We start from the raw sequence: 27,119 nt of genomic DNA, 5'->3' as shown, positions 1-27,119 counted from the left end.
AGCCATGTAATCTCCCTCGTTGAGGCAACTGAGAATGTCCGAGAGGGTGACCATTCGAAATCCCTGCTTCTTGAGATATTTGTTCAGATTGCGTAGGTCTAGGATCGGTCGCCATTCCCCTGTTTTCTTTTTTATGAGGAAAAAACGGGAATAAAAACCTGCCCCTCTCTGATGATTTGGAACTTTCTCTATTGCGTTTTTGAGAAGCATAGCTTGCACTTCCTTGAACAATAAGTGAAGACGAGGGGGAGGGGGACCCCTGGGCGGAGTTGTTGGAGGTTTGGTGATGAACTCTAGGGTGTGACCATGTTGGATCAAGTCTAACACCCACCGATCCGTTGTTATATTCTGCCATTGCTGTTGGAATGCAGATATCTTCGCGCCCACGGGAAGGTAAGGGATTGGAGGTGGCGCCCAATTGCTCTCACTGTTTCTTGTGACTGTCTCGTTCTTGGTTGTTTGCCCGCCTTCTTCCTCCTTGGCGAGAGAAACCAGCCGATCCAGATTGTCTATAAGAGGACTGATAGTTTTGGCGGTATTATTATTATTATTATTATTATTTAGGTTTTTATAGAGCGCGTAGTCACCCTCGAGTATCCCAGCGCTGAAACCTCGTACTCCTAAGGGGGGGGGGGGCGAAGGAAACTTCAAGTAGATCAGGGGAAAAGGAGGGTTTTAAGGGACTTCCTAAATCTTAGGAGGTTTGGTTCCGCTCTGAGGTTCGGGGGAAGAGCGTTCCATTTTCTGGCCGTGTTTACCGAGAATCTGCGACCACCAAAGCGGGTTTTCTTCACCCTAGGGACAACGATGAGGTTTCCCTGTTCAGACCGGAGCGCTCTCGGTGGTCTGTATGGGGTGATCCACGTGCTCAGAATGGGGGGACCAGCGTTGTGCAGGGTCTTGTGGGCCAGGCAGAGGGCCTTGAATGCGACTCTTTCCCTCACGGGGAGCCAGTGAAGTTTTCTCAACGCCGGTTTGGCCGATGTTCTTGATGGGGTGTTTGTGAGCAGACGAGCTGCGGCATTTTGGGTTTTTTGTAAAATCTGGTAGGTGGCTTCCGGCGCTCCGAGGTAGATAGCGTTGCTGTAATCTAGCCTTGCTAGCACTAGACCTTGAATTAGCAGGAGGCGAGACTGGAATGGTAGTAGGGGAAGTACCTTTCTGCATGATCTAAGAAGCCCATAGCAGATGCCGGCTGTTTTCCTAGCCTGAGTCCTAAAGGTGAGATCTGTCTCCAGCCACACTCCTAGACTCTTTACCTCTGTTTTGGGGGAGGGGGGGGTCACCCATACAGGCAGGCCAGATGTCAGGTGGGAGACTCGAGGATTTGTGGCCGAGGAGCAGGATCTCTGTTTTTGACCCGTTGAGCTTTAGGTCAGAGTCGCTCATCCATTGGTGGACGGTGGAGAGACAGTCACGCAGGTTGGAGGGCTTTAGCTTGGGGTGTGAGAGGGTCACCACCAGCTGGGTGTCGTCAGCGTAGCTGACGATCGTGACTCCGAATGGGGCGACCAGCTCCTCCAGTGGGGCCATATACACGTTGAAAAGCGTGGGGCTCAGTGAGGAGCCCTGAGGCACTCCACACCGGAGGGGGATTGAGGGGGAGCGGCTTTCTCCTTCCCAAACTTGGAAGGAGCGTTGGGAGAGGAAAGATGTAAGCCATCTCAGCGCACTGTCTTGTATGCCTGTGTTGTCTAGGCGCTGGGCTAGGACCTGATGGTTGACAGTGTCGAATGCCGCGCTGAGGTCCAGGAGGACCACTGCCACTGATCCTCCTGTGTCAATGATTTCCCTCGCTTTTTCTACGGCCGCCAGGAGGGCGGTGTCTGTCCCCTGACCTGGTCTGAAGCCAGTTTGGGAGTTTTTTAAGAGAAGGTTTGCCTCCAAGAAGTGGGACAGCTGTTTATTTGCAAGCTTCTCTGCAACCTTCCCTATCCAGGGGAGGAGCGAGATGGGTCTATAGTTGGACAAGTCCGTGGGGTCTAGTGACGGCTTCTTCAATAGACCTTTGACCACGGCCTCCTTCCAGCTTTGAGGGACTTCTCCTTGGGTAAACGAGGTGTTAATGAGGGCCGTGAGTCTAGCTGTAATGGTCCGAGCGATGTTTTTTGTGAACCGTATGGGCACTGAGTCACTGAGTATTGTTGTTGATATTGCCTGCCTTGCTGGTAATAACTTCCTCTGGACGAATAACCTCGTCCTCTAGCTCCTCTGAACGATCCTCTTTTATATTGCAATGATCCTAGTGACTTTGCAGTATCTGTGTCAGTTTTAATCGTTTGGAGAGCCTCATCGACATGCTTCCCAAAGAGGGACTCTCCGTCATATGCCATGTCCAGTATTTTCAATTGAACTTCCTGAGGAAATGTAGTGGCTTTTAACCACCCTTGACGTCTCAGGACAGCTGCCCCAGCCAACTGTCTGAAATTCGTATTTGCCATATCTAGAGCGCAGTCGATGAATTCTTCCGCTGCCCGCTCTCCTTCCATTAGAACTTTCCTGGCTTCTTGTCTTTTGTCCTCTGGCAACAGCTCTATGAAGCTAGCCATCTCTGACCACATTTGGCGATCGTAGCGCCCAATAATCGCCATTGAATTTGCTATCCTGATGGATGCTGCAGCCATAGTGGAAAACTTCTTCCCAATAAGGTCTAATCGTCGCCCCTCTTTATCTGGTGGAGTAGAAATAGGGGTAGCTGGGTTCTTTGACCTTTGTTGCGCCGCCTGAGAGATTACCGAATCCGGGTGTGGATGACCAATAAGGCACGCCGGACTAGAGAGCGGAGCACGATATTTCTTTTCTATTCTGGGCAACACAGCAGGCACAGATGCAGGGTTTTTCATTATTTTTATGCCTTCCTTCCAAATATACTCAATAATGGGAATGGCTCTAGATATCTTTCTTGTTTCCTCTTTAAAGTCATGGAGAAAACACTGTTTGCTCCACTGTAACCGGGAGCTTAAACCTGGTTGATGCCCTCTGCATCAGGTTGTGAAAACCACCTACATCTTCAGGCGGTGAATCTGAAGGTTGTGGAGTTGGAGGGGATGGCATGGGTATAACGTATTCATCCCATGGGTCTGATGAAGGTATGTTAGGCAACTCTCCATCTTCTACCTCCTCTTCTGATGACGTATCCGGAGTTTGTGGAGGCAAGACCGGTTGCGGAGTTTCCACAAAAAGGTGGATGTTGCTGAGGAGGAACTGCAGTATCAGATTGAGGTACTTGCGGTGGAAAACGCTGCTTGTAATCCGCCAGCATAGCCTGTAAGTCTTGTATCAAATTAGGCGGCAACTGAGTGACTTCCGGGACCCTAGGCCGTCTCTGATGTTCCAATGTATGAGGCACTATGATATCCTCCTGGTAGTAGTGTTCAGCGTAGGAATCGTCTTCATCATCATCTTGGCACTTGATGACAGGCTCGGGTGGGTGACGTGCCACACCAAAAGCACCCTCATCATCATCGTCTTCAAAGTCATCTTCTTCCTCATCAGCATAAGTTTCTAGAAGATGAGAAGGCATAAGTGGTGATATATATGAACCTTGTTGTCTCTTATAAGACACGAGTTGAAAGTTTTTTGTCGCTATTGGCGTACAAAAGGCCTGATTCCCAGTGGTAGGTCTTAGTAAAGCTGATCCCATCGATCTTGATGGCCCCGGTGACCAAGGTGCATCCACCTGCTGAAAAGATGCCGTCGTCGACGGGTTTATCGTCGACGAGATCGACGACGAGGGCATCGTCGACGATAGACTTGCCGTTGACGGGACCGTCGTCGATGGGCTCGACGTCGACGGGACAGTCGTCGATGGACTCGACGTCGATGGAGCCACCGGGACGGTATTCGACGGGGTAACCGAAGACGGGCTCGTCGTCGACGGGATAGACGTCGATTCTTTCTTCGTCGACGAGACAGTCGTCGACGGCGGCGTCGACGACTTCGTCGACGGGCTCTTCTTGGATGACGAATTTTTCGATGATGATGGCGTCTTCGTCGACGAGTCATCCACAAGAGTTCTTTTTGTCACAATACAAATCCTTGTAGACACAATCGGAGTAGTAACAGATGTAGTGGATATCATATCCATAGAAGAAGAGGTTGAAGTAGAGACAGTGGTCACTGGAGAAGAGACAGTAGAAGTCTTACTCACAGTTTTCTTTGCCGGATCGTTGGTGGCTGAGGCTCCAGAGACAGAATGTTTGGATCTCTGTGAAGAGCCTGAAGTAGAGTGGGAGGTCTTAGCATGCTTTCTCCCCTCACTTGTCTTATCCTCTTGAGACCTCGCCCTCTTGCTAGAGGTAGAGGCTCTGTCGCCATCATCCGTGGAAGAGGATTTAAGCCACAAAAGGACTCTGGCCTCCCTATCCCTTAAGGTCTTGGAAGGGAAGGTAAGGCAGATCTTACAGCTTTTTGCCTCATGCTTGGGATACAGGCAATAAATGCAGTCCTTGTGCTGGTCAACCACATGGACCCTCTTCTTCTCACATGTTCTGCAAGGTCTAAACAAGGCCTTCTTGTCAGACATCTTGAAGCTCTGAAGAAAAAACTGAGTCAAGACTCCGGGAGACTCCCTTCCACACGACGTGCGGTGAAAATCTGAGGAGAGCTGGCTCTGCAGGGAAGGTTCTAGAGGGTGCTGTGAGCTGATTGGTTGGAGCAAAGACTTTGGTCCTTTTAGCATAATGATGTAGATAGGCTACTATAATATAGGCCTCAGGCCTTTTCTAGGGCCTACTACTACAAAGTGCTTTTGGCACTGCTTTTTTATTTAGCAGTGGGACTCCCGCCTCGACGACGGGGAATGATTCAGGCATGTGAATCTATGAAAGATACCCCAATACTGTATAAGTGCTCTGCCCGAGCATGTTCTTTTGCATCTCCTCGACATAGAGCTCCATTTTGCCTGATTTGGTAGACTCAAGAACACCTGTAATATGGAGATTATTACGTCGGGACCGAGATTCGAGGTCCTCATTCTTGGCCTGTATAACTGTGTGAGAAAGGGCCATCTTTCTTGCCTTGGTATACCCCATTTATTTCTGAACTGCTGATGTGCTTTGACTGAGTGTGCCCTGGGTTCCTGCCAACCAGGTACCCAGGGCCTGTGTTCCTTCCCTAAAACTGTGCTGAAACTAAAAACCCAATTGGCCTCTCTGGCCACCTGTCAGCCCCTCGTAAATGGTACCCTAGGTACCCAGGGCATGGTGACCAGATAAGACCCCTGAGGGCTGCAGCACTTATTGTGCCACCCTCAGGGGCCCTGTACCCTGGCACCCACACACTGCCTTTGCAGGCTGAGTGCCTAAGTACAGAACTAAACAAAGAGTCGACATGGCACACATCCCTGTGTGCCATGCCCACAGAACCCACTGCCCTGGCATACTTCAGTCACCCCTCTAGCTGGGTGCCCTATGCCAGAGATGTGGGCACAGGTACATGAGCCCTGTGCCCCTACAGTATCAAGGGCTATTCCTGGGCACTGTAAGTGCAGTGATGCCATTAAGAGTATATGGTGCTGGGAGGTTGTCATTACGAACTCCACAGCACCATAATGGCTACACGGAAGACTGACAAGTTTGGTACCAAACTTCTCAGCGCATTAAACCCGCACTGATGCCAGTGTGGGATTTAATATAAAATGCACCAGAGGGCATCTTAGAGATGCCCTCTGAAATCCTAACCTACAATCCACATCGGGCTGAGTGGCTGCAGAGGCTGCCACACAGTAGACATGTTGCTGGACCCCTGGGTGGAGAGCCCCCCGCTCTCCTGGGCCTGCCACAATGCACATCCTGGGCGAGGTGCTAGGTCTCCTCCTCCAGGATGGGCAGGGGAAGCTTCAAAGGCATGTCACCTCTGTGAGCTTCACCAGACCATTTGCTGTCCCCAGCAACCGGCCCCCACCAGTTCTAACCCCCACTCTGGCGGGAAGACTGGTGGGGAAAACTACGTCAGGAAGGGGGGTGAGCCAGCCTGTGCCAACCCCACCCCTCAGGTGGGGGAGACTAGGTGAAGCACGACCCCGGGCTCCGGCCATCTTGTAGATGGGGAGCCCTGCCCAATCCCAGCTAGGCTCCAGCCCCCCTCCCACAGGAGAGGAGCAGACATGGGAATGTACTCACCCCAGGACAGGGACCCATTGGTCCCTGTCCTTGCCCTATCTGCAACGCCCCTAAATTCAGTATTTATTGGCTCCCTGAACCTTCCTTCCCCAGCTACTGATACAAAAAGAAGATCAAGAAGAAGAAAACCCGCCATGCAGCTGCTAACAACAGGACGACAACAACTGACTTGGCCCCAGCCCTACCGGACTGTTGCTCCTGGAACCAGCTCCTGCCTAATCCTGGCGACTCCTGTGGACAGCAACCTTGGGACACCCGGAGGACCTGCCTGCCTTGACCCTCTTAAAGACTGGGACTCCCATCAGCAGAGGCTCTGCTGCAACAACCCACCTGGTGCCAACCATGAAGCTACGGACCAGCCCACTCTGCACCCCCCCCCCGAGCCCGGGCCGTGCCCAACCGAACCAAGACCACGAGAACGTCCCCCCGGTGACTGAGACCCGAAGTCCAGTGCCCAAAGACCCTCCTCGATGAACCAGCCGACGCCTGCAGACTCAGAACCAGGGGCCACCCCAACCGCGACCAGCCATGGGTAAGCTTTTCCGACACCCAAAGACACCCCTGCACCCGGCGCCCTACATCCCCCTGTGCCTCCCTTTGGGGTACCTACCTGTGCTCCAAGATCCCAACTTACCTCTCGAAGTGCTGGTCGCCCCTGGAGAGTCTCCGTCCCCGAGCCTGCAGCCTTGGTTCCTTTTTGACCTTTCACATTGGATAACATTGAGCGCCCAGCGGCTCAAGAGCACCCTGCACCCAGCCGCCTGAGTCCCACTGGCTGTGCCACCTTTGTCCTATCCTACTTCCCCCTTGCCCTGAGCAAGTGACCACGAGCCCAGCTCCTACAGCCGGGTGGCCTGCTAGCCAGCAGCCACCAACCGGAGGCCCCCTTTCCCTCTTTGGATATTTCATTTCATAAATCTTTATTTCGGTAAAATTTTCACCATAAAAGACATTTATAACATCCATAAAATTATTAAAAGATAAAATTTATACTTTATAGGTCATCCATGGCCATTAAAAGCAGAGTTTCATAGTACAGTGTCATATCCTTGGTACGTTAGAGTCAGTGGCCAGCCTTAAGGCATTTTCTTCTCAGAAACCAAATGGCACCCAAATATTTGGCCACTGCAAAAATAATGTGGTCCGACAGATTTGATTTCAGAACTCTAAAGGCAGCCAAACACTCTCCAAATCCCAAGTTTCTGCATAGGGGAACTATCCAATTCTTGCGAATCTCATGGTAGACCGGGCAAAAAAAAGAGTATATGGAGTTCAGACTCATCGGACATTCTACAAGCTGGGCACATGCTGACTGATTGTTCTCTCCACTTACTTGTGAGTGCTCGAAGTGGGGGAGGACTCATGCCTCCATTGCAGATATAGTTTCCTAAGCAAGGGAGGATACAGTTTATCTAGAGCTGGTTCAAAGCTGTAGGTGTGCTTAACGCATAGAAAAGACTCGGTTAGTGACCCTGGATTTTGATGCTGTAGGAGTTCCATTAATTTACTATCATGGTATACCTTTGCTAGTTTCTTTTTGGGAAAAAGTGGGCAAGTGGTTAAAGGATCAGACCACATCTTCGGGAGTCCCAGACCCTCCAACTCTGATTTGATGAATTTCAGCCATTTAATTTTCCCAGCATTAGGCATAGCGAGCACCTCCTGTAGTCCCTGTCTGTAGCTGGTCAGTTCGGGAATTGCCCACAACCTGCGCCAGTAAGCCAGGGGACGAAAAGCCAGTTCTTCATCTAGGGGTCGCATCCCTAGATCTAGCCTTAAAGGAACAAGAGGCGTGCTGGAGGGGAGTCCTACAACCCTTCGAATGAATTTGTTCTCCTCTTTTACCAGATCTAGTGATACTGCATGACCCCAAAGCTCACACCCATACATGGCAGCCCCCCTTGCCTGTGCCCTGTAGATCTGTATAGGAGGACCAGCGGGCCGAATGGATGATTTGTTTTTACCCACGAGATTCATGGTACCCCCCGAATATTGAATCAGTTTAAGGAGTGCTTTCTCCTGGTGCGTACTCCAGGACAGTCTCATTTAGCATGACTCCAAGGTACTCGAAAGTTTTCACCCTTTCGAGTCTGCTCTGTCCGATTTTAGGGGTAAAGCGGAATTTCGGTGGGGGGTTAAGCACCATGAATTTGGTCTTTAAGGCGTTAATTTCTAGACCATGTTCCCCACAGAAGTCCGCAAAGCCATCAAGAACACGCTGGATGCCCATTGCAGACTTTGAAAGCAGCAGGGTGTCGTCTGCGAACATAATCGCCGGCACCCTGGCGCCCGCCAGCTTGGGAGCATCGGAGTTGGCAACCCCATTTAGGTGAGAGATAACCCCGTTGACGTAGAGGCAAAACAGTGTCGGTGCAAGCACACAACCCTGTCTTACCCCCCTCTCAACGGGGAACCTATTTGACAGAGCTCCCTCCTTGCCGCACCTCACCAGTGCAAAATTGGCAGTGTGGAGACGAACAATCATCTCCAACAAACCCTCAGGGACCCCCAGTTTGGCCAACACCTCCCAGAGCTTTTTGCGGGGGACCAGGTTGAAGGCCGCCCTCAGGTCCACGAATACAGTGTAGAGGCTGCCACCCTCCAACTGCACCGTTTTCCAAAAGATGAGGACAAACCGAAAGACCTGATCTATAGTTGAGACCTTCTTGATAAAGCCCGCTTGGAAGGGACTCAGGATATCATATTCCTTCAACCATTCCAACAGGCGGTCCAACAGCAGCCTGGCGAATAGCTTTTGTGAGACGTCTGTCAGGCTTATTGGCCTATAGTTGACTGGGAGAAGAGGTGATCCTTTCTTAAAAATTGGGACTATCTCTGCCCCCAGCCAAGTTGGGGGGATCGTCATGCCATTCAAAATCGCGTTGAACAGCACCCTAAGGTACGGGGCCCAAATTTTAACTTCATGTTTGTATAGGTCCCCTGGCAGCTTATCTAGACCTGGCGCCTTTTCAGCAGCCAGGCCCATGATTGCCATACTAACTTCTGCCAGAGTGAATCCATCCATGGGAGCTACACTTTCATTGGATTGGTCCATTATAATTTCTGATGGGGTCACCAATTGGTCCCGATTATGTGGTTTATACAGGGTTTTAAAGTGTTCCTCCCAGACGGCGGGTGCTAGGTTTGCTTCTACTGCCGCTAGGGGTTCAGCTGAGCCGTGCTTAACGATTTGCCAACATTTTCGGGCATCTCGCAGTATAAGGGCAGCTGTCATTTCGGACCAATTTCCCTCATCCCATTCTATTTTGGCGTTGCGTAGGATGGACTTATAAGCTAACCGCTTTTCCCTGATCTTACTGGGAGTTTCTCGTATTTTAAGGGACTCTAGTAGGACGGCCTTTGCTCTCCTGCAGGAAGCATTGAACCATGAGGCTCTTTTCTTCTTAGGCTTCTTCGACCTAGCTACCGGGTTCAGCACTTCTACCAGGTTAGTGCATAGCTCAGAGTGAATAGCCCCTAGCGCAGTGAACTTTGCAGAAGTGGCTAACAAGGTGATAGGTGCCTCGGCTTTTTCTAGAGCAGAGGGCTCAGTGTCGTTGTCTAGCTGGTGCCTGAGAACCTCAACCTTTTCTAGGGCAGGGACAACTGCTGCGTACAACCTTTGGATGTTGGAGGGGTTCTCCAGCAGTTTTAACCATTTAATTATGCGTCTATTACTAGTTAGAACTAGGTCAGCTGGGTATACTAAATTTTCTTCTACCAGACCCGTGTGTGACCCCTGGATCGCAAATCTCAGTGAGAGTAAATTATGGTCACTGTCAGACCTGGCAACTATTCCAAAGTCCCTCACTTTAGCCCAGTCCCTCGCTGAGACCAGGATGTAGTCAATACGTGACTCATATCCAGGTCTATGTGTAAGAGATGTTATTTGAGTGGCAAGTGGTGTCCAAGCCTTTATAGGGGGGCCCACCAAGGTGGGGATATCCCAAAATTCATCCTCTTCACTTGTTAAGCCTGTCAGGTGATCCGGGAGGGGCTCATACTGAGTGTTAAAGTCTCTGCCAACTATTAGTGAGGAGCAAAGAGTGGTGGAATCAAGGAACAAGGCTAAGTCCTCGATTGTTCCCGAGGTGGCTGCTATCCCTACCGCTCTTGAGTATACATTAATCAGTGTTACACTTACACCACATGGCCACTCCAAGGATACACACTGGAAATCTGCTGAGTTGGTCTCCAGTTTTGTAGCCCTACAGCCAAGATGGGATCCCACCCAGATCAGAAGGCCCCCTGATGGTCGTCCCTTTCCAACCCATTTTGCCTGAATCTCGAAGGAAGCATATCCTGTACGGGAGTGTTTTTCCCTGGCCCATGTTTCTTGGAACATGCATATGTCATGCCCTTCAATTAGTTCCACCCACTCAGGGGAATCTAATTTGTTGGCCAGCCCGGCGACATTCCAGGAGAGTATGGATACTACACCAGGAGCCGCCAGCTTATCAGTGGCAGTAAGTGCCAGAGAACACTTGCGTAACCCGGACTGGCCTTGCTGAGTGAAGGGCAGTCCATCCGTTGCCGCTAACCATGTTTTCGGCATGACCTCAAGAGGGGGATTGTCCTTATTACTTGGATCTACTTTGACCTTATCTATGTTATTCATTTTGTCATTGATTGACTTGGGTGTTGTGATACCCGCAGGGTATTCAGCGGGTACCCTATCTTTGTACCTGATTTCCCCTGCGGTTTGATTATAATCTCCCAGCTGGAGTTGTAATGAGGGAGAAGCAGATCGGCCCAGTTGGAGTTGTAATGTGGGAAAAACAGATCGGTCCAGGGGGTAGACGAAGCGACAGAGTGGTCTGCCACTAGTGGAGTGTCAGTAGACCTGTGTGGGAGTCAATCCACTTCCTCGAGGCACCCAAATCTATTGTAGGTCGGTGCCCCAGTCCACCCACCGTGTGTGTCTGGCCAGTAATTGGGTAGCCCGCCCTGCCCGCCTTTTCTCTCCGGGATCCAGCTCCAGTTCCCTCCTGTGTTCGGATGTAAGCGTGGTGGATAAAAGTAAGTAAGGGGTCTGGATGCTATGGGTGAGTTTACACTGGTGTTATTCCAGGAGTGTATAAAGTGCGCAGTGTTAGGATTTTCAAATGAAACAATTACACAATCGCCAGTAAAAGACTTGTGTGAAGTGCCTATCCAGGGGACCCGGCGCACCATGAGGATTTTACTCCTCAGGTGGTTCGGTATTGGCCTGTTGACGTTGAGCCAGTGGATTACTTTGTTCTTTAATGATCCAAAGTCTTCCTGCTGATGGTAAGGCAGTTCCGGCACCCCAGTTAGGACAACTACATAAGGTCTTACATCAGGGGGAAGATCAACGTAGCCCCTGTAGCGGTTTTTGTTAGCGTTTACTCTCTGGTTAGTGGGATGGTTGATGTTAAGATCTGTGACACTCGAGATAGCCGTATCTGTCAGAGGTGGTTCAGGGTGACCCACCATGACTGACTGAGGTGGTGCAAGGTGACCCACCGGCTGGTTTGTAGCCGCCGCTACCCTGTTAACGGAAGTATCTATAGTAGCCTTATGCCGAGGTTTTAGAATGGGTTTAACCTTCGAGGCATCAGATGGAATAGCAGCAGCTAGTGTTTTAACGACAGGTAGTGATGTGGTGTTGGTAGTATCCGGTGGACAAGTTGGTTTATTGTCATGCATACTAAGGGTTGCTAGGTTCAGGATGCTTTTTTCAGTCTCAAGCAACTGAGTTTCTATGCGCGAGAGTCTTACTTCAAGGGGGGTTAGGAGTTTTTTTTAATGTTTCCCACACAATTGTTAAGAATTCCACATCCTTCCCTTTTATAGTACAGAGTGGAACCCCACCGTTCTCGCTTTCTATTACAAGATTATCATTATCATGTTTACCCGCCAGTTGTGCAGAGCTGGGTTCTAATCTTGATTCAGAAGAGCATATACTGCTCGCTGGAGGGGGTTCTAGGAGTACCTGGGGTGATGCCTGAGTGGGTAACTGGGCCTTTGCTACCTTGGCCTTTTTCCTTGAGTATGCAGAAATATTATTACTCTTTCTTTTGTGGTTTGGCCCTTTTTGTGGGGTGTGGGAATTCCCCCCACCCGATTCCAAAGAATTGGGAATTGGTGCAGTTTCTAAAGGGGCCCCATCACCCATAGTGTCCGGCCCAGCTGCCCCACCCAATGAAAGTCTTAGGATGTCGGTGGATGCAGGTGGGAACCCCCCCTTGGGTGTGGATGGTGTGACTACCAGTGGCTGGTGGATATCTGCCTGTGTCACAATCAGAGTAGGAACTGGGCCAAATGGGCGATCAGGTGTTTTAGCAAAGGCAAAGTGCCCTAGGGAGGATTTTTTGGCCGCGGCCAGCTCCTGGGATAGCCTTCTCGCTGCATCTAGTTCAGTAGATACTCTGTGCTGCATTTTGTTAATCTCCATATCAATAGCTATTTTGGTCCTAGTAATAAAGTCATCTAGTGTCCCATTTTTCAGCTTGCCCTTAGCTGCCCTACTTCTATACTCACGGGTTGACATGGTGCTTAATCGACAAGAGGTTCAGCGGCCGATACGACTAAGGTACAAGATTAGGGCCAAAGGGTGTGGCCCAGTCCAGTCTCTCCCGGTCTCTAACGGCCTCAAACGGCCCGCTCTTTGCCCGGTCTTAGCCCTGGGCTTTGTACCGCGCGCGTCCCGCGGGATACCACTGACTGTTATATGCTCTCTGGCGTGAGGGCGTGTCCTCCGGGGGAAGAGGCACCAGCTGAGGTCCGCATTGGATGCTGGGCCTCGCAGTCCCCCGGTGATGCGCCTGGATGTCTAAACACACTCACTACCCACTGGGAGCGTACAGGCACACCGCCGAATGCGGTTATGCTCCCACCAGCGGGCGAAGCTGTCCCGGCGTCCAAACAGTCACCAAAACCCTCCTGGGCAGCGGAAGAACCTCTGAGAGGGCAACGAGTCAGGTGAGAATGAGCGGCACCCGCAGAGCGGGTGTCGCGAACAGTAAATGCCGGCTGCAGTGACTGGGCGTGTCCTCCGGGGGAAGAGGCACCAGCTGAGGTCCGCGTTGGATGCTGGGCCTCGCAGTCCCCCGGTGATGCGCCTGGATGTCTAAACACACTCACTCACCCACTGGGAGCGTACAGGCACACCGCCAAATGCGGTTATGCTCCCACCAGCGGGCGAAGCTGTCCCGGCGTGCAAACAGTCACCAAAACCCTCCTGGGCAGCGGAAGAACCTCTGAGAGGGCAACGAGTCAGGTGAGAATGATCAGCACCCGCGGAGCGGGTGTCGCGAACAGTAAATGCCAGCTGCATCATGTCCGTACCTGGAACACGGCAACCGGGAACCTTGAAAGAGGGAGATTAACATCGACTAAGACTTTTGCCTACGTTGACGAGACGGCGCACCAGCCCATTTGCAACATTTTTCTCCTCCCGGTATACTCGACCTACGGTGTATAACAAGATACCCCTTTAACGTTTTGGACCTTGACCTTAGTTTTCGAGCAACGCCCGGACGGGGCGTTTCCTATTGACTGATCATCTCGTAAATATTTCCTACGAGGCCCTGAAGATTTGCAGCTTGTTCCCTGCGATGAAACACGTGTTGGCTAATGAATTGGAACAATAAACTGAAGTATCCACACTAAGAACGAACTGTGTTTCTACTGATATTACCCATACTCCGGATTATGAACTTATTCTCGGAGATGAACTACATGTTTGGATTTGTTTAAAAACAATATCTGTTAATTGTAAAACACTAATATTACAGTTACTATCTGTCATCACATAAATGTTTAAGCGCAGGGGCATAGCTGTTTTTCTAAGGGTGAAATTTAATTTATTATTTCAAGGAGTTTTCCCTCTTTTTGCGTAACATTGGATACTATGGTGGAAACAGGCCTTGTATAGCGATTTGGACTACTGAAAATAAACTACCAAAGCGCTACCGGTTTTCCCTGTATCCTGAACTATTTCTGGTGGGATTTATGATTTTACTTCAATCGAGACTTGGTTTGATATTAATGTAGCCGGATGCCCACAAAAAGAACCAGTGAGCAGACTTGAGAAGTGAGAATACAGGGTGTGTTAGGCACACACATACTGGGGCTGTGTGAGAGGAAAGTGAGAGGAATAGGTGTCAAACTGTTGTGTTCTATCTTATAGGATATCCACCAGAACATGATTGGTTGTTTTTATTTGGCGAGATGCATGGACGTGCAACGCTTTGGTGGATAAGGTAGTTATGGAATTTAGAGAGACCTTACTGAGAATAGTCATGTATGTGTATATGTCGTTTGATCTCCGTTTTGTTTTATAGGTTCTCATCCCTGCTGTTCCCTACCTTTCCCTCCCCTCACTTGATCGCCCTAACGCTCTGTGACTTTTTAGTGGGAGTTTGGGGATGTCAAGGGGTGGGCCCCTTATTACATCATACGGACCCTGAGGAGCACGGAAAACCTGACATAAGGAGCCTGTCAGTAACGAGCCCCCACCCACTGAGTTTCAACTCTGCAGATCCGTGAAGGGCGCCAAGCATCCCACCGGTGATGAATGCTGTACCCACGATCAAGTTGTAGAGGGCCAAGGGATTACCAGCAACTTTCTACGGCCTGCCACTCGCTCACGTTCGTTCAGCCACTCAGCATCTCTCAATAGCAGTGTCACAGGGCCCACAGGCTAATTCACCATTCAGGCTGACCTTGATTTCAGTAACAATGGGCGTGAATTCAGACTAGCAGTACAATGTCCAGTCGGTAAAGCCAGCCTCCCCTCAACTGGCACCAGATGTCTGTGATGGATTCCCTTCACAGTAGTCTGGTCACACCCTCTGCTTCCTCAGTCATTGAGCTAATGTCCTGATATTGCAACAGTTATACTACCCCACTTTCCTTGCCCGTGCAGCTTCAGTACTCTCGTGACAGCAGGAGAGCCGGGGGGTGGACAAAATGACAGACACAGAAACAGAGCAGCCTTTTCAAATGTCTGCAAGTCGGCCGCGGGCCATAACGCATTTCAGGCTTAAATATTAATGTGACCAATACTTGTGGTCTGCGCCCTCGACATTGCCACTAAGCGCTGGTCCACAAACAGCTAGGCACATTCCGACATAAGTGTGTCACCGGCACAAACGCTACACCTTCCTCCGCCGCAAGATTGCACTGTCCGTTCACTCCCACGGCATCTGTACACACCGCAAACTCCGATGCCCGTGGTAAAGGGACGGCAGCTCGCAACACCACCGCCACTGTTTCTCACACCTATCGTGCTGCCGATCCCATTGCGTGCACTCTCCTCCGCACAATTAGACACTAGCTGCGCTGAATTGCTCACCTTCTAGCCAACTTGTCAAGACTCCGACAATTTCATGGCGCCACTGTACTAGGACGCATTCAGAGCCCCTCTCCACAAGCGCGATGGTCATTCAGCTGTACACTCCTGCCGCGCCGCCACATTGAGGTTACAGCCCACGTGGGCCGCCATATTGCAACCGGTCCTTCGATTTCGCTGCATTCCTTGTACGCAGGGGTCTGTTAGCGTAGTCTCTTTTCACTGGATGACGACGTTTGATACAGGATAATTGTCAGATGTAAGCCCCAACCAGCATAGCGGCACTAAAGTGTTGCCATTTTGCTTCGGGCTCTCTAGCGCCCCCTCGGATATATGGCCTTCTGTGGCAAAAGGGTGATGGCTAGGGGCTGTTTTCTGGCCTGGTGGGGTTCCTGCAGGAGCCAGAAACTCATTCTAAATCAAACTCTGCTGGACAAGGGAGGAGAAGGCACTTATACGCATTATTGTTACTGAAAATTGCGCCTGTGTGGAGGCGTTGAAGTTGCAATGGGAAAACGATCTAGGTGAGGAATTGGGGGATCACGGCTGCATGTCTATACTGGGCAACTGCATGAGGGTTACCCACAATGCGAGGCTGAAACTGATACACTACAAGTGCATGCATAGGGACTATGTTACACTGCACTGGTTACACAGGGTGGATCCTTCTGAATCTTAGCAGTATCCCAAATGCAAGACAGAAGTAGGAACGTATATACACATGTGGTGGGTGTGTTTGTTGGGGATGAGGGAATTATTGGGGACAGTAATCAAGACACTGGGGGGACCTGATCGGACTACCACTGCAGCCGACAATACAGCTCTGTCTGCTTGGCTAGGTGACCCGGCCCAAATACACTAAATATGGGGAAAAGATCCTAGAGTTAGGATTAAGCGTAGGGAAGAAATGTATGGCCCTTCAGTAAATAACAAATGGACTACCCACCAGCAAAAAATGACTGTGGGAATATGCAAGATGGGTGCATGCTGAATGTAGGGTGCAACACAGATTAGTGGAAACTGGAACGGGACAAGGGGGTAGGATGGAATGGGACATGCCAGAGGTTCGTCTACAGCAGGAAATGGAGGATCCTGTAGAGGAACAAGTCCAAGAGCCTGTAGCGGGATAATTACGTTATTGAAATGGAATTGTTGAAGGGATGACTTTCTGTATACTGCACCTATAAATATGTCTGAATATTAAGTATTACTGGATAACGATATGTGACTGCTGTGGCATGCTTCTTCTCATTGTTATGGGAATGGGGGGTGGGGGAGTTGGACAGTTGGGAAGTTCTACAGTTGTATTCCTATCAACCTATTAAAAGAAATATGAGGGGGGAAAAGATTTAACAGATAGCACAAATTAAAATGCAAGTTCAAGGCAATTATAATTAATTATGTTTCGTTTTAAGAGTAACAAATCACTGGAAAAGCAAAAAGCTTTTGATTTTGCTGTTAATTTGTTTTAGTGTACCAGCCCAAACAATGCCTTATTTTGGGTCACAGACACTTTACATGCCATACCAGTATTGTTGGTGGGCATTAGCTCTCAACCTAACAAACTGATGCAAGATTCCCCTGATGATGAGAAATTGAGAGATAGCTTAACCCCCAGTTTTGAACATTATGTAGATTTTTTTTTACTTCACATTACCTGTGCGCTCATTAGGTTTATGCCGTTTACTTGGCTGTGCCACAGAGATTTCATCATAATCCGGATCCTTATCTTCCATTGCCCTTTTCATTCCAGACATGTTGGGAAGCTCTGTTAAGGAACAAAATCAGTGTCAGTGACATGGCTCTCACTTTACTGCATCTAGACAGGGACATGAACTTGGAAAACACGGACAAAAACCTAGCAAGCATTGAAATTAAAACACCAACAAGCTCACAAATGGTAAAGTGAAACAAATTGGCATTCTAGGTGTACTACCATGTTCGATTACATGTAACCTTTCTTTACTTAATAGCTGCCTCTGAATACTGGCACTTTCCTCTGTATCTAATTAGTCCAGCATGTAGCTCATGTGGCTTGCTCATCCACCAGAAGCTGCATCAACACTGTGGCTACATGTTCACATCGTAAATACAAATAGCTATAAACATAAACTGTAAAGATGAATGAAAATTTGCCTAACAACGTGAAGGTGAGTTTCAATTCCATTAAGGACACAGAGGCGAGAATTATGCTTTATCTTCCTTCGCTTTAATATAATTTCTCAAAACAGCAGCCATTTTACCATTCCAGAGAAACTTTTTTCCCCATGAACATCAGGGAAAACATGAACTCGTTAGGAGTCCTTCTTTACTGTCCATAACTAAGGGTCCCATATAGCCCTTCCTCACTGCCTGCATTCACTCTCTTTGCACAAATCACGCCATCCATTTCATATCACAAGTTCAGTTTCGATCCATTGTTTCTTGCAAAGATACACCATGTCAGAAACGTTCTGAATCGAACTGCATCCAAATAAGTAACAATGTAATGCACACTTCTGTTAGGCAGACAACATTAATACTAGGACATCAAAACATTCCATTTGTATAATCGTACGGATAACAGCCTTACTTACTATGATACGGGTCTGTATCCGGATCATTGCCGGGTGGGATAATCCTCGCCTCATTGTCCTTAACAGAAAGAAACTTACCTTCACTCGGTTAGGCAATTTTTCATTCTATGTCAAGACCAAAGACCAGGATTATGCTAGTTCAAAGCTTATTCACCACCAACTGAGCCACCTCTACAACTGGCTTAAAATAGAATCTCTTGAGCGTCCACTCCAAGCACCAGTCTGCTGTTCGCAACAAATCCTCCAGACTCTCCCCCAAACAAAAAGCCTTCAAGGCCATAGCTGCCTTGGCAAAATGTGCTCCAAACTTCTTAGTGTCTATGCCTGCTTCTTGCATGACCAAACAGACCCACCGAGCAATAGTGAGTGTGGAAACCGCCTTATATGGCTTTTTTAATGCAATGAGTAGTTCTCGTTCGCCCAAAGGGTCGAACCTCTCGAGTCATTTCTTCATATGCCCTCAGGCAACACACAACACATAGCTTGGGAGAGTCCAAGAATGCTGGGTAAGCGATTGTAGAAGTATTCAACTTGGCACGCAGACACACGGTAAAGGCCACCCCTTCTGGCAAAAACACTCTCGCAGAAATGTCTAAGGCTCGAAAATCAGAGAACCGCCTACAGGAAATCAAGCAAGGTAGCAAAGCCAATTTGGCCAAACGTTCCTTTGGGGATAGGTACCTGTTTGATTGCCAGGACAGAAAACGCTTTAGGACTAAATTTACATCCCACAGAACTGAATAGCGCGGCTCAGAAGGAAAACAAAGATGGATGCCACACAACATCTGGCAAACAAAGGGGTGTTCCCCAACCCGGGTGCCTTTATCGGAGCATGCCCTGCTGACATGGCAGATTCAACTGCGTTGACCGAGTGGTAGACCATGCCATCGGATGCCAGGTTGGACAGGAATTTCAATACCTGCAGTATATCAGTGACCATAGGATCGAGGCTCCATCGTAAACACCAATTAATCCATCTCGTCCAGGCAGAACAGTATCGCTTGGTGGTACTGTCCGCCCATGACATTTGCGAAAGGCCTGAGAGCGACCAGTGTTGCCTGTAATCCTCCACACCATTAAGTGGATAGAACATACCAGGTAATGCGGGCCTGGTCCGGATTCAACAGAATAGGTGGCGGGTGGGTTGGAGTCAGATTGGAGAATCCCAAGAAAGTTCCAGAAGAACCGGTAACCAAACTTACGATCTCCACAAGGGAGTTACCATGACTACCTGCTCTGCCTGCTGGCGGATCTGAGCCGATGATCAAGTGATCATCGAGAAGGGGGGTGAATATAGCCCCATTCCTGTCTCCAGTTCTGGAGAAACAAGTCCATGGCCACCGTATGTGGGTCCGGTCTCAAATTGAAGAACAGGCTGCAGTCTTGGAAGTGTCTTGAGTGCCAATTGTCTATCCGATTTGCTTGGCCCGGGAGACATTCTGCTGTGATCAACATGTGATGTTCCAGGCAGAAGTTTTAGAACTTCTTCGCCAAGTCTGCCAGAACTCAGGATCTGATACCTCCCAGGTGGCTGATATCTCTCACTGCCGAGACCTTGTCCATCTTTAGGAAGACGCATAATTGGATCTTGTCTTTGGTCCAACAGCCGACTGCAAACGACCCCGCCAAGAGATCTAGACAGCTTATGTTTAGACTTTGTTCTTCTAATGACCAACTTCCTACTGTGGAAATTTCCCCACAACGGGCGCCCCAGCCTGATCTGCTGTCATCCAATTCAATGACCAGATCGGGAACAAAACAAATAAAGCTCTTCTGTTCCAGGCCTCCATATGGTTTACCAACCACGTGATCTCCTCTGTGGTCTCCTGGTTAGGGGTACTGATTGGACGTACGTCAATCCTGTCCGCGGGGGTTGTGCCTTCAGGCATTGCAAGGTCCAGTAATGAAGCGGGAAGAATAATTGCCTGGATGGAGGTGGAGAGGTGGCCCACCAGGCGAGCAATTTGTAGGAGAGACATGTAGGGCCTGGCCAGTGTCTGATGCAATTTGTGCCATATTTTGGAAATCTTCTGAGAATGCAGGCTCAGTGATGCAGACATGGAGTCCACGACAAAACAAAAGGAAGTTGCCCTTTGGGAGGAAGAGCGGGGTGACCTTTTCTCATTGATCACAAACCCCAGGCTTTGCAGGAGATCTACTGAGATATGAAATTGGGAAACTAACTTCCTAGGGCATTGGGTCATGAGTAACATGTTGTCTAGGTAGACAATTATGGGAATACCCTGTGCCCGGAGGAATATTATTGCTGGCTTGAGCACCTTGGTAAAGCACCACAGCGCCGACAACATGTCGAAACGGAGCGGGGTGAACTCAAAAATCTTTTTGATCCACTGGAATTGCAGGAACCCACGATGGGAAGGGAAAATTGGAATGGACAGGTATGCCTCTTTCAAATCTAGGTGCAATATCCAATATAAAGGAAGCAGGAAATCTCAGAGGAGATAAATTCCTTCTATTTTAAAGTGACAATACACCAGCCACTCGCTGAAGTCTCGGAGGTTGATGACCGGGCGGCGGCTGCTGTCAAACCTGTTGACCAAAAAGATGTTGCTTAAGAAACCATAAGGATGCAGTCCCAAGCGACAGATGGCTCCTTTGTGCAGAAGCACAAAGACCCCCTCGTCAATAAACGCTGAGTCATGAGTGGAGAAACAAAGGAGACGAGTGTGTGAAACCTGAAAAGGGCAGTCATAGTATTCTATATGAAAGCCTTGTGATGGAGGTGATGAAGGACCAGGCCAGGCCGCGAGGAACCAAGAGGAACCCTGCCAAGCGTTTCCCCCGGAACGGAGCGGAGGGAAGAACACTCACTGTTCGAGTTGGCACCTCCTGCTGGTCGTCTGTATCCACCTCGATCTCTGAAGCGCTGGCCTGGTTTGGGGTAAACGTTTCTGAAACGCTCGTTATTTTGTTATTGGCTACAGCCGGAGCCTTGTCCCTTGGAGGGGTTCGGTATGAAGGGCTGCCGACCTAGTAGCCCCCTGCCCCGGCCACCCCCTGAAAAATCCACGGGGTGAAAATTCTTTTGATATTGTATTCTGCCTTTTCCAGTGAGGTGAAGATTGTCGCAAACCTATCAAGTTCCTCGACAAAAGGGTTTCCGATGAGGTCCCCTTGTGCCACTGCCCCAACCTTCGAGGAGGACATGTCTTAATGAGTTGGGACAAAGGTTAATGAGGAGCACCGACAATCCGTTATAAGACACATTTTGCATTATCCATAAAAATTATGGCATTCTGCGCCCAATTCGATGGAACCTCTGGGGAAAATAGGGCTCCTAAAATGTTGGCCTCTTTTGCCATGTTTAGGATCTTTATTCAACAAACAAAATGCCAGTACTGCGCATTGAATTCAAGCTGAAAGTAATTGAGTAAAAATTCCTCAATTACAAAGAACACTCTTTCAGTCTAATTTATAAAACATTATTCATTTATTTTATTTTTTCATATCTTTCTTTTTATTTTTCAACTTTATCAAAATTGTTTTTTTTAGGATCAATCAAAAACCAAGCAACATACAGATGACTCCAACTGAGTCAAATATATTTCACAACTAATATACCCTGTAACCAAATTATTGATATTGGGGGTGACGTCCCAAAAACTTGTTGAGAGGAAAAATTATTCTGGAGGAACACACAACATTCAATGGACAACAGGAAGTGCACTTTTAAACATACACAAGACTACACAATTCAAAGGGTAGTGCGGGGAAGGGAGAAGAAGGACGATCTAAAAGATGTGTATATGCCCTGCGCTAGTCCTATTTTTGGGAGCAGGTGCTAACACCTCCAATAAATGGAACAGCACAGTTATGTTTTAATCAAAACACTAGACCATCAAAAGTTTAAACATTTATATTATGATGACATAAGATTTGTCTATATAGTCTGAAAAGGAGGTCGACGTGTTTCGAATCACCTTTGGTGGTGGGATTCTCATCAGGACCATGTGGACAAAGTCTGAACTTCTGTGAGTAGTAGTCGGTCTCTGGGGGTTAGGATCTTGGCCATGGGACCTATGGCATCTAGTAACTTATCTTGGCATGAGCGCCATGGCTCGTCTATAAACTTTTTTTGGATCCTTCATGTATTTTGCTAGAAAGGTGGCAATTTTAGAATCAATGTAGGTGGTAAGGGCCACCTTGCCCTCCAGAGCAGGGCAAGGACACTCTACCCTGAGGCAGTTTCGTGCCTACTTTTCCAAAGGCTTGCGGAAGCAACCAGCGATGAACTAGGCGACTTTGTCGCCTGGGGCCTACACCGTAGACTGTGGGCAAATAATGTCGATCGGATCCAACATTTCCAAATCACCTCCCCAGCAGTGGGGAAGTGGATGAGTTCAGGCACCAGGGTCTCGGGCCAGCTTCGGCCTCTGAGTCCCGAGGAAATGCCATCCTGGGGTTCTGGAGCTTCAACTCGAAGGTACTCCAGAGAGGAGGGGGGCTTTGGAAGGGAAGACTCGTGTGGGGCAGATTTGACTTATGGACAATAAAGAACGAGTCATAACTTGTTGAGGTTTTCCCTGGTGTTCACGGGAAAAGAGTTTTCTGTAATGGTAAAATGGCTGCTGTTTTGAGACATGATATTAATGTGAAGGAAGATAAAAATTAATCCTTGCCTCCAGTCCGGACATAGATTTACAGTACAAAAGTGGTCACTCAAAAGAAAAAAGCATATTCTATAATAATGATCGCAATAATAACATTATATATAGGTGTGAACGATAAGAGCCTGCTGGCACACACAGATTTGATTTACGAATTCATATTTTTTTCAAGTCGAAAGTGCTTGCTTCCACTATGTAGAATCCAAGAACTAAAATGGCCGTGGACCCATGTAGTTCTAAACAAAGAGGAAATTAGAGGACTCTAACAGGGTATACAGCGGATAAGCCAAGACACATGGTATTTCTTAAGTAATATTAAACCTGTGTTAAAGTCTTGGACATCATATTCACTTTGATTAACAATGATTGCCCAAAAAAGTTTAACTGGCACAATGGAGCCCTGTTGCAGCAAGGAATCCGATTTCTGACTCGCAACTCAACTGGATTAATATGCAAGCCTCAGGGACAGAAAAGAGTACACTGTGCTGCAAATGTGCAGGAAGCATTCAAGGAAGACAGAGCAGAAAACCGGCAATGTCTAACATCGGGACCTTCCCCAATAGCAACTGTCACATTCCTTCAAATGCAACACTCAGTCATAAGCGAAAACACCGGCTTCACGCTTGTAATTCCTTAGTATCCAGTGGAGGAAAACAAGAGGATCATGTTAACTGAACAGATAATCTGGGTTCGCTGTTCTAGTACAAGATTGCCACATACCTTGAATCCAGACATGTTTGAAGACAATGTAGAAAAGCAGGGGAGCAAAAGCCCAAATAATCATAAACTGTGGACCAGACAGATATAAAAGTGCTTGGGTGGTGGCATTCCTGCAACAAATGCAAAATCCTGGACCAGAGCATCTAGTTGAATATCAACAGCAGGATATTTTTTATAGGAACAAGCAGCTGGGTTCTAGCGGACAGCACCACCAGGACTAGTCACGGGATTGTTATCATATATTGCCCACCTCAAATGACCTGCTGCTAGTAGATCATGGAAAACATAGCAATTTTTTGTGGATGAGAGGCAACATAAATTTGATGAAGTTAAAACTGTACAGTCGGAGTGACGAAGTGAGTCTTGTGTTGGTATTCTTTTATTTTCAGTCATGTGTTCTTTGATGGCAGAAAGGAGCTTTTGGTCAGAAATGCTGGATCTGAGAAAAGGAGCCTTGTACGGATGTATTCCTTCTGCCTGCAAGCCTGGAGCGCCAGGCAAAGAACACTCTCCAACACGGGAGTTCGCGCAATGTAACACAGACCGTCTATTCACTACGATTCAGATGGCCAAACTTTGATGAATTACGTGCATCATCAACAATCTTTTGCCCTGAAGAAACCCATCCTTTGGGCGAAACGCGTTGGCTGATTCTGTTCTGTGCATACCAAAACACAACAGAAAATAAAAGAATACCAACACAAGACTCACTTCGGCAATCTGACTGTACAGTTTTAACTGGATCAAATTTATGTTGCCTCTCATCCACAAAAAAATTATTCAACAGGAGGATATCCGGTTCCAGCCAGAAAGTCATTGAGTACAGCTCATCAGCCGACTGCAAAATCTCCACAGGAATACCAAATGACACATGGCACAGATAGTGGACACAGGTTGGGAGGAGGACTGTGAAACCTAACCCTACCTGCAAACCGCCATGCACAGATAATCCACTACACTCTCCACCTTCAGAAAGGATAGTTGGTAAGCTCAAAAACACACCGTTCTAACAAGCCAACTCCATCAGCAGATTCAGGAAGGAAGCTCCCTTCTCCTTAATCCCCCACCCTTTTCCAAGAAATTCCAGAGGAAAGAATCACTACCGTAGATATATGTCTGCACAAATGCTAAGAGGCGAAGTAAATGGCCAAAGCTACGCCTTACAAACATCCAGTAATACAACATAACAGAAGGAAGGAGTGAAATTTTAAAATCTAAAAGCGGTTGGAGGTATGTAACAATCTCCTAGAAAGAAAAGCAGAGAAACAATTACACCATGTTCTTTAGTCAGCATAAGAGTTTAAAGAGAAGGCTCTAAACTAGTCATCCCTTTGCAAATGGTGCAAAGTTTCATGGAGAGCTGGATCTATAAAGGGAGGGGATTTGGAGAACAGGGTAGGAAAATACTGTGCCTGAAAGTCAGAGGATGTGGAAACTGTCCCGGGGCACACAGCGTTTGCAGGGAACCAAATGTATCAATAGGTGCTTTTTACCACAGTCCCAAGGTCCAACCTACAACTGGACTGAAAACTGAGCACCACGAAAACCCCATTAGCATTTTATCTTCAGGGTAGTGAAGCACATTAATCAAATAGCTCTCCCAGATAGCATTCCCAGTGAACACGCAAACTCCTAGTCCAGGAAATACCCTTTCTGGTGGTTAGGAGCCCTCGCATTGTCATGTCATGTCATATCATATCTATTTTTATAGTGCACAACTTACCTGTGAGGGTATGCTGGCTCTGAAGGAGAAGCTGCATGGGCCGACACAGGGTTGGGGCTATGCGAAGAGCCAGGTACTCTGTTTCTTGCATAATTCAAGAACGGAGGAGGTGGTTCTGAGCTGCAGATTCAGGTTGGGCCAGGCTTTAGGAGCAAGGCAGAAGGCACTACTGCCAATGTGGTTCAACGTCTGCAAGGGGGTATAAGTAGGAGTCTAGCTGAGCAGAAGTGAGTGGTAGGTTTGTAGAAGTTTATGCAGATGTAGAGATACATGGGGCAAATGTTGTGTAAGGCTCCGCATGTGTTCGTGAGGAGTTTGAAGAGTATCAGAATTATCAGGCAGACACACATATTGGTGCTATCAGGCTGGAGTAAGTATAGTTGGGAGATCTGTAATTCAGATCATAATGCCCTGACACACCTGTTGGGGTGTCATGCTTCATCATTGGGCACTCCTAGTAAGGTTGGCACTTGATGATCAGTGGTGCCCCCTCATGGGGCTGGATGTCTCCCCCCTACTCGAAGATGACCTAGTTAAATATGCTGGTGACCCCTAGTAGGGAGCCGGTGAAGTCTTCCACCTCAATTTGGGGCGTCTAATAATTCATAGGATGACTGGAGGGTCCCGATCACAGTGTGGGACACTTGGTTGAAGATCGGTCACTGCCATCTCACCTACCCTGCTCCGCCCTGCCTTAATATTCAGAGTAGCAGGGAGACCTCCAGCCCCAATAGTGCTGCCCGACGGTTGGGCATAGACTGCACAAAACATGTTGACCACTTGTAACTAAAGCTATCCTGATACCGGAGGACCACAATATAGCCCCACTGGTTTTACTTAGTCCTGGGGCTCATATCTGAATAGATAGGTTTCTTATGGGCTCCTGTGCCTATTTTAAGCCACTTTTTGTACACTAGAACTCACCACTCATATTGCCCACTTGCACTCAAAAATTTACAGCGTCCTCAGATCAAAAGAACTCAGCTAAAGCAGCCACCAGGCCTGTCAAACCTTGTTGCGCCGGCCTGATGAGGAGCGCCCGATGATGAAGCATGACACCCAAACAGGTGTGTGTGGGTATTATGATCTGAATTACAGATCTCACAGCAACACTTACTCCGGCCTTATAGCACCAATATGTGCGTCTGCCTGACAGATTAACTACTTCTTATATTTGACACTGTTTTTGCTGCTGAGAGAGGGGGGCACCTTCCTGTTGCCCAAACGCTCTGGTGGGACCGCTGTCCCAGAACAGGGAAAATCATCGCTGCTGGTCGCCGTTTCTCGATCCACCAACCCTCACCGCTATAACACCCTGGGGAGGACCTCAAGCCCCAGGGTGCAATGCTTCATCCTTCAGCGGTCGCTAGTGAGAGGGAGGCGTCACCAACCGCGCATAAAGTGCTGCCTCAACCCCTGTGGTGCGGGCCGTGCACTGGCAAAGCCTGTGCCAAAGGCGGGCCCGTCCTGCACCAGTCATCGCCCGGAGGAGGCTGGGCTGAGCTACCCCCCAGTCATTTCCACTTCGAGGACTCAGGCTGCCAGCTCAAAGGTATTGTTGTGCGAGTATCTGACCCTCATCTAATAACCGCCCCAGATTTTGTCTTGCAATATACTTTGTAATATTGTCTGTTGATTTTACTTGCTGACTATCTGTCTGACCGTATGATCGTCCAATAGGAGGAAAAGGAAGGGGACTGAGACTGGGTTGGATGGTGCCTCTAAAAAAAGGTCCAAGCACGAGGGCTATGTCTCAGCCTGACACTGTGGAACGTATTGTTTGTTGATAAAACTCCATAAAAGATTTAAACCATAAAAAAAGGTCCAAGAAACGATCCCAGGCCCTAGAGCAGGAAACAGAGAGAAGGGGTGCATGGGGATAATGTGAGTGCACTAGACCGCATTGAGAATATTGTTGCTGATTGTGAGGAGCATTTAACGTTATAGGCCACAGCCATTGATACCCCCACCCCCGAAACCACTACCACCAAGCCCCTCCACCCACATATACCTTTTGGTTCCACCACCACA

At 48.4% G+C, this 27,119-nt stretch overlaps 1 protein-coding gene across 3 annotated transcripts in view; it reads right to left on the bottom strand.

Annotated features, from left to right (window-relative positions):
• YEATS2 (YEATS domain containing 2) overlaps nt 1–27,119 on the bottom strand; it is a 1,498,478-nt gene that overhangs the window by 1,356,359 nt on the left and 115,000 nt on the right. For all 3 annotated transcript variants that reach the window (XM_086943990.1, XM_086943991.1, XM_086943992.1), the window contains exon 2: nt 17,099–17,209. In XM_086943990.1, coding sequence (XP_086800116.1) covers nt 17,099–17,198 — 100 coding nt within the window. In that variant the 5' untranslated portion in view covers nt 17,199–17,209. The remainder of the gene's footprint in view (nt 1–17,098; nt 17,210–27,119) is intronic.

Source organism: Lissotriton vulgaris, chromosome 11, assembly GCF_964263255.1.
Source record: "Lissotriton vulgaris chromosome 11, aLisVul1.2, whole genome shotgun sequence".
Classification (NCBI taxonomy): Eukaryota; Metazoa; Chordata; class Amphibia; order Caudata; family Salamandridae; genus Lissotriton; species Lissotriton vulgaris.
The sequence above is the reverse complement of the archived record's forward strand: the minus strand, read 5'-3'. Positions and strand labels throughout refer to the sequence as shown.